This window comes from Lepidochelys olivacea (genome assembly GCF_965140295.1).
Source record: "Lepidochelys olivacea isolate rLepOli2 genome assembly, chromosome: 5".
Lineage (NCBI taxonomy): Eukaryota > Metazoa > Chordata > Testudines > Cheloniidae > Lepidochelys > Lepidochelys olivacea.
Genome location: NC_140415.1, coordinates 19,085,338 through 19,093,808, shown reverse-complemented (window position 1 = coordinate 19,093,808; position 8,471 = coordinate 19,085,338). Strand labels below are relative to the sequence as shown.

Below are 8,471 nucleotides of genomic sequence, written 5' to 3'. Positions count from 1 at the left end.
TTACATACTAACTGAGAAAACCTGGACAAAAAGTATGCACATTGATATTAATGAAGTGTATATATAGTGAATCATAACTGCTGACAATATTTTTTAATCAAAATACTGCAAATGACAAATACCAAACAATGTTTTCATGTGAGCTGTAGAAGTAAAATAGTATTTGTTAACACTTAGCCACAAGCATGTACATAGTGGTGAAGAGACATAATGAGCCCCTATCTAATTAATTATATATATATATATATATATATATTTACCAACGTATATCTTTAGAGACCAAATCAGCTATTTTCTAGGAAGTATGCAACCGGCATAAATAAAATACAGAATTCCTGCACCCTGGCACTTGAAAAATTTCTTGTTTTATTTTTAATTTTGAACATTATTGCACCAGGCTTCAAGTGACTAACTTTTCCTTGAACACTGCTCTAGCCTGAAGAATTGATGCAGCATTTTGGAACTTTTAAATGCATTCTTTTGGTTCTTTTCAAACTTCTTTACTGACAACTTGGTTTGAAGGGATTTTATACAACTGTATTAGTACAAAAAGGTAAACTGACCTTTAGCTATTAATCTCTCAACTGACAAAGTGCATGAAGGAAAATGCACAGCTATGCGAATACATGCTTAAAAAGGTCTACTTTTCAAAGTTAGGTGATATTATTTTATGGCACTTCTATCCAAAGAAATAGAACACAGCTAGACTCATTTGGCCTCTTGAGGAGCTTTGGTGTTTCATCCCATATATATGTCATGATATTGTCTTACTGTAACTAGAAATAGTGGTTGAAAGCGGATTACATGACTTGTATTTGAGAAATGCCAGAGAAGGGTTTCTAGATTTAGCAAATTCAATAGTCTCTAGGCTTTGCTCCCCTGACTATAATCATGTCAAAATAAAGTTCTATCAGAAAGCAATGATCCTAGAGCTTTTATGTAATATTGTTGCAAAGCCTTCCTATTTGCCTAAGTTTATACCTCACTCTTCAGTTTCCTATTTCTATCAATTTTGTAGCAGAGTGTGGGGGATGTAATAGGGTCACTGAATGTGGTGTAGCATTTTGAGTGTCTGAATTATTTTATTTATAGACCACAGAGCCTTTTCCTTGATTGCTCAAGTTATTTTAATAAAATAAAATATTCTTTATAGTATGGATCTTGCCAAATAATATTAGATTTTACTAGATTTTATATTTATTACTCATACATTTTTGAATTTTCACCTCAATGCTAAAAAAGTATAGAAATCCTGCATGGTACTTTTAAAATAATACACACTTCTCTCAAATTTTAAAAAAATAAAAATATATTTGACCTATGAAACTGCTCTCAAAGGAAAGTTAATGGTTATTATACAGGTACTAATATTTTAATTATATAGACTGCTCAGTTTCCAACAAAATATTTCTTATTTGTAGATTGCTTTTTCCTTTCCATCTTCTTGATGATCATCTTTCTGATCTTGTTTGCCACTGGTATCTTCAACTAGGCCTTTGAGCCGGGACAAATGGTGTAAAGCCCTACATTTAAAAAAACAAAAGCCACCCTTATCAACAAGTGTATTTTACGATTGACGTTACATATATTTAACAGAAATGGCAGTATTTCTTTAACACCACTTAATCAGCTTTGAGGCATCTCTTCAAATTAATACACAGACATGTAAAACTGTGAAAACAAATTAAACATTTTGTTAAATGTTGATTTAAAGGGACAATTCAACTGTAGACAACTACTTTCATGACACTGCATTTCTTTATTCTTGCTACAGATGTCTAGTTTCCCTATTTAGAACTGTTAAAAGCAAGTAAGGATGACATTTTAGTCTGTGTTATATAAAAAAACGACAGCTTCTTCTAGGGTCAATGATTTTGCCTAACACCACACTTAATACTTTAAATTTTATAAACCTGAATTGCCAACTTCTGGCTTGATCTTATTTCCATTTTAGTCAATGAGTTTTAATGGAGAGGACTGGTCCTTTCTTTTTATTACTTATTTAAGAGAATGAGATAGGTTTATAAAAAAAGAACTGCAGGGTGATGTGCGTGGTGGTGGTGGGGGTCTCCACCAAGTATGGCATGCAACTCTTTGTATAAGTGACAGATCTGTGGCTTGGCACCCTACTGATTGTTGGCCTCTCTGGCCTTGTGACCCATCTGCTGCTGTTTCTTTGCTTTCTCATAGCATTGCTGCTGATCCCTGTTGTACCCTTTCTCCTGCATTCTCTGTGCAATCTGCTAGTAGATGTCCACATTATAGTCCTGCACAGCCTCTTCTCCCCACAGGCCCAGGAGATTCGGTCTACTCCAAGTTAGAGCACGTAGCCAGCATGATTAGCTGGTCAGTCGCACACAGAAATGGCGAGCTGCCAGGTGTGCCAAGCTGGACAATTAGGAAAAGGCATTTCAAAAATTTGCAGGGCTTCAAAGGCAGGGGAGAGGGGTGCCTTCCAGTCACGGTGACCCCTGGGGGGGTGGAGTTCACAATTGTGACTGGAGTGGTCAGTGTCAGGCATTGTGGGACAGCTGCTGGAGGACTGTTAGGGTCAACATTGGTAATGCAGTGTCTATATTCATGCTGTGTCAATCTCAGTACATTGACCATAGCTCGCTTACCACTTGGGGAGGTGGCGTTACTATGCCAGCGTAATGGAGGGTTTACATCAGTGGGAGACAAATTTAAGTGTGCACAAATGCACAACTAAGTCCATGCAAGGAGGCTTACATTCCTCTAACTTTGTAGTATAGACCAGGCTCTGGTCTAAAAGTCAAATTAGGATGCTAAAGTAGTGCACCACACTATGTTAGGAAATTGTTTCTGTACCTAAGAGTTATATTATTTTCACTTTTTACATTTTACTTTTATTTAACATTATAATACAAAAGTGTAGTATGTCATGAAGATGGACAGTTTGTTGAAACAGAATTATACTCTAGCAGTTATTAATTTAAAATGATTCTATTATGAAGTCTGTTTTTTCCAATCTGCCTTTTGGTGTTCAAGAGGTTTCCTACCAATTTATGAGCATTTATTTAAATAGGACTCATGTTTATTTAATGTATGGAAAATGTTTTCTCAAGTATGCTATTCAATATGATGCTTCCCTGAAGTTATAAAGAACTAAAGGACAACAGCAATGAAGATTTCCCACACAGTAAATTGTTTTCTGGAAGGATCAACTCTATGGTTACTCTTGATGCAACGGTATGCTTTTACTTACACCCTCCCCTCCCCCCGCATCGAATTACATTGACTACTTTTGCGACCGCACTGCATTACAAGTACAAATCTAATTTTTCTGCCTGCTATTCCCTACAAGTTTCTTTCTTCCACCCATCTAAAGTTATAATGTAACATGGTTATTCCGCTTTTTAAAAAACTGTTTTCTAGGTGGAATCACTTTTTAAAAATTCCTTGTCCCATATTTCTAACTTCTCCAAGTTCTTTTATTACTTCAGTTTTCACCTGCAAATTTTAAGATTCCCAAAAGATATAATGTAAATATTAAGATAAAACCCTACAGCAGCTCACTAGATACTCCTTAGATCCATAAATTGCTATGTATTTTGATTATTCACAACTAACTTTTGTTTATACTTCAGCTAGTTTCCAATCCAAGTGATAATTCTCATATCCAATCTAATTTAAATTATTTTTCCAAGCAAGACTGAGACAGGAGGAATGTTTAATTGTGCGGAGAAAGAGAATTAGTACACTTACCTTCGAAGAGACTTGGTAATAGGGATCACATCATTGTCACACAGCTTTAATTCAGAAACTGCTTCTTCTGAAAGCTTAAAAAAGAAATCTGTCAAATATAAACAAATGACTAACAGGATAGATGAGAACAGTTTACATTTATATAGCATCTTTCACCCCATAGGATCTCTGACAACTTTACAAAGTATACACATACTATAAGGATCAGCTTGTTCGCCACTGAATCGAGCTTTGTGGGTGAAGTAGAAGAATTTAACACATTGCAACGTAACAGAGTCTTCAATACCTGTTCCTAATTTGCATCAAATCCACTTGAAACTGCAGAAAAATTAAGGTAGCAAAATGCAATTGCCTAATTCAAAACAGGGTAAGTTTAGTATGGCTAAAATTCCTTGCCCTAGTGAAAATTGCCATGTCTGTTAAGGAGTGGTCAAGATATTTTTGTTAGAACACATTATGCATGAAAGACAGCATCGTACATTCTAACAATGATGGTCTCATTGGAGAAGTGTTTTAATTCATCTTCTGAATTAAACACCACTTGTAGCACATGTTCTCTGAGGTCTTCCATCCAATTACTGACCTGCTCCAACACGGCTTTGGGAGATAGCATAATGGGACAGGCACATGATAAATAACAAGTAGATAAAGAATGTCTAAAGAGATTTTATTAAAAACATTTTGTTTCTGTAATATAGGACAATTAAACGCATTTTTCTTCATCTAAATATATGCTTAGAGGCTTTCCACCTTTCTGAAGCGATTATAAAAAAGCAAATCCAAATACTAGGCAATGTATCCCTTTACTCTGAAATGCCATGTTTCTCATGTAAATCCTTCTTTTCTTCCTGTGCCTAAGAAGACACTGTATAGGGTAAAATTTTACTACTATATTCCAAAATGGCAAAAGACACCTCATGTTGGCTTACGTGCTCAGTCTACACATCAGTGTGTTTGAGTTAAACAGATCAAATTACTACCCTTGCACTAAACATGATGGAGAGCCTCGTCAGAGGCACTACAGTAGCTAGCATGAAGTTTCAAAGACAACTGATGAGAGGAAGTATTCTGGTTTCATATAACTGAGGAATAGAGAACTCTCAAACTACTAAAGGTCTGACAGAGTCTGAAGCAGAGAAGGATACACAGATGATTCACATACAGTTGTGTGTAAACTGAAACACTGAAGAACACTTATAAAATATTAATATACAAAGATATTAAACATTCTAGATCTAAAGCAGACACTTGAATTCTAGAACCAATTAAATGTCTGAATAGATCAATAGATGAGTAAAAGTTTATAAAAAAGAATCAAATTTAGAGCTAGATAAAGGATAGAATAAAATATCTCCTGATACCTAGCCCTGTTCTCTTAAATACAGTATACCATCTATCCAATCTAATATGAAAGAAACCAAAAGATGAGAGTGGGACAGGAAGTTGGACATAATCTTGCAGTGTGATGTGGCAGAAAGAGTCAGTAAGAAATTATGGACTGCATGTAAAGAATCGCATCAAAAACATGACAGTTTTTGTCCATATGGTTTGGGGGGTGACCACATTTGAAATATTAATTTCTGAACATCTCTTTATAAAGATATATTGATAAACCAAAGTTCACTAAAGAGGTTAAAAAAAAAAAGTGTGTGTTGGGGGGGGGGGGGGGGAGAGGCAGAGAAACTGACTCGCCCCAATTCAGGAACATGCTTAAGATCATGCTTATGTACATCCTAATTCAATAAGGCACTAGGCATGTGCTTAGTGTTAAATACGTGCTTAAGTCCCTTTGATTTCAATAGGTTTAAATGTGTTTAAGTGCTTTCCTGAACTGGGGCCTTTATGGGAAAAGATTAAAAGCAAACCACTACAAATTTTTGAATTGAAGCGTGGACCCCTTTGGAAATCTTAAGTTTCCCCAGGGGTCTGCAGAACACTGATCGAAAACCACTGAAATAGTATGTACAACATGCCTAACTTATAACAAAGGAAGGGCTTGTTTACACTCTTCAGATATTTGTACCCTGTTAACACCAAGGGGGGGGGAGGGGAGGAGAGAGAGAGAGAGAAAAAACGATTTAGGGTGGTCCAAGGGACTATGAGAGGTGGTTAGAAATTAGAGGGGAATTGAAGGCTGAATACTGAGTAACAGGAAAAAACTTCCTAACATGGAGCTCCATTAGGTTTTCTCAACAGAACTGGTATGAGTTCTACCACTTGTGACAGAGTTATTGTAGACTGGATAGAAAGTAGAAAAGCTACTTAGGGAACAATACTACATTGTCAAGTATATGGACTAGAAGACAAAATAGGTCTTTATCTCCAACTTGAATGAATATGGGTAACTGTGGTCACATTTTTGTATGCTGGCTGGAATTCTAGCCTTTACAAGTACAGTCCCACAGAAAAATTAGACAGGATATTAATATCAATAAGACCCAATGTAAAAAAGAAACTGATTGCTTACTTTTTTAAATTCATCATTTTGTTCAGCAGTTTTATTCTGGTTAAAGCTTTCATGAACTGCTTGTAGGTTGAACAACATTAGCTTTAAAGCTTCAACTGGCCCATGGTGGTTACCGCCAGAAAAGGTATTTTCCTAAAACCAAAAAGCAGAAATAAAACACGAGCTATAATATTTTTAAAATCAGACCTGCTACTTTTAATTTTTCTTTAGGACAATTTGATAGTTGTGACCTATGTGGATTTTCCACTACTTTTTTATCAGTCTATAGAAATAGCATATAGAGGGCCTCATTCCCCACTACATCAATTGTATGGCACTGTAGCCCATGGAACCAACATAGATACAGTGCAGTAGATCTTGAGTAACAGAGGGTATGTCTACACTGCAGTTAAACACTCACAGCTGGCCCGGGTTTGCAGGGGTTGGCCAAGGGGCTGTTTAATTGTGGTGTAGGTATTTGGATTTGGGCTGGAACCCAGGCTCTGGGACCCTCCCAACTTGTGGGGTACCACAGTCCGAGCACCAGCCGGAGCCTGAACATTTACACTACGATTAAACAGCCCCATAGTACAAGCCTACTGACATGGGCCAACTACGGGTGTGTAATTGCAGTGTAGACATTCCCACGAGGTGGAATCAGGTCTAGAAACGATAAAGGAATATAGGAATTTGTCTGACAGCAATTTGGTAGAGAGATCATGCTTTTAGTAGGTCTTGATTTTATTTGATAGATGTTACACTAATAATGAACATAGCTGGGCACACACAAAAATTCTTAGCTGACAACTCCAAATATCAATTTTAATAAAAATACGATAAATCCAGAGCCAAACTCAATCCCACATTCACCCATAACATGCACACCATATGTTCCCCAACACTTGGAAAGCAAACACCTTGGAAAAGAGTTGTTTAGAACCTGAACTGTGAATTTTCACATTTTCTAATTTTGAATGTTTACTTTTAGAATGGACATCAGTAGCTTAAGAACAAATATCACCTCTGTTTGAAAATTATTTGCCTACTTTTGTTAACAAGTAACACTTTCAGATTACTATAGTTGAAAGATGAGAGGAATTTTTTTTAATTGTGATTTATAAGGAAAAGTTTATCCTCTAAGTATTCTTGTCCAGAATGCATCTTCAAGTCTTGAGTTTTCCCTTCAGCCTCCTCTCTCTTTCCCTTCATCATCTGCTCAAATCCCCTTCTAAACTCAACCATTATTTCTAGCTGCACCACCAAACCTCAGATCCTCACTTCCATCAGATCTATCAAGTGGCACTTCATACAAACGAAGCACTTTTCAGGTACCCTCTCCAGAATGATGTACATCCTGCAGCTTTCACACCAAGTTGTCTTCATGTTTCTTCCATTCTTTAGGTCTTTGTAGCTGTCATAGCCTCCTAAGCTCCCATAAACAACAAGCAGAACAAAAAACCACACACACACACACTAGACACGCCCTCCCCCAAACTCCCACTATAACTCTCCAGTTTTCACAGCTCCGTTTGATGGCTCCTCTGCCTCTGGTTAGCCAGTTGGCTGCCTTTATATGTTGGGGGGGGGGGAGAGGGAGAGGGGTGTGTGTGTGTGTGTGTGTGTGTTGAGAGAAGCAGAGCATTAGATCACAGCTAAACCTTGACTGAAGGTAAGGCTTGCCTAGCTATCATCTAATGCTCTGCTTGTCTCAACACTCTGCTCCCTACCAAACTTTACAAACTGAAAACAAACCACGGAGCAAAGACATACTCTCAAGAACTCATTCACTGCCCCCAAGGAACAGGGGCCTGTCTCCTTTTTCCAACAACAGATCTCCACTCAAACTCTTGTTTTCACCATTGTTTGCTGGTTCCTGTGCTGCTCCTCCTTTGGATGAACAATGCAGATGAGTATACATTAATCAACTCTATCCATTTTGCCCTTTGAAATTCAGCAAGAGGAGGTGAGGAGTAAAAAGCAGAAGAAAGGAGTAGATGTGATTCGGAATATCACTTGGAGGTATTTGAAATTGAGGGGAGGTGTGAACACTGGATCAATTATCCAAAGAGGACTGGGAGAATGTCACCTCACCTGTAGATGGGGAGGTGGTGAAGATGAGGAGGTGTCACCTCATAAGTAGAAGAGGAGGTGACTGAGCAGACTGAAAGTGTTGAAACTCATCCAGGAAACGGGTTTCAAGACTAATAAAGAGAAAGCCCAACTAGTGCAAAGGAGAGTGAATTGTTTGGGGGTGACCCTAGGGGAACAAGGAATTCAGGTAGATCAACAAAAGGTGAAA

At 37.4% G+C, this 8,471-nt stretch overlaps 1 protein-coding gene across 2 annotated transcripts in view; it reads right to left on the bottom strand.

The window, feature by feature from the left end:
- Positions 1-274: 274 nt before the first annotated feature.
- The window catches only part of LOC311521170 (lung adenoma susceptibility protein 2), a 28,059-nt gene continuing 19,862 nt past the window's right edge, over positions 275-8,471 (bottom strand). The window contains exons 6-8 of one of the 2 annotated variants that reach the window (XM_084629332.1): positions 6,194-6,325; positions 3,727-3,800; positions 275-1,523 (exon numbers count right to left, since the gene is read on the bottom strand). In XM_084629332.1, the coding sequence (XP_084485458.1) occupies positions 1,412-1,523; positions 3,727-3,800; positions 6,194-6,325 (318 nt within the window). In that variant the 3' untranslated portion in view covers positions 275-1,411. The remainder of the gene's footprint in view (positions 1,524-3,726; positions 3,801-6,193; positions 6,326-8,471) is intronic. The other variant, XM_084629333.1, reaches the window with a different exon arrangement.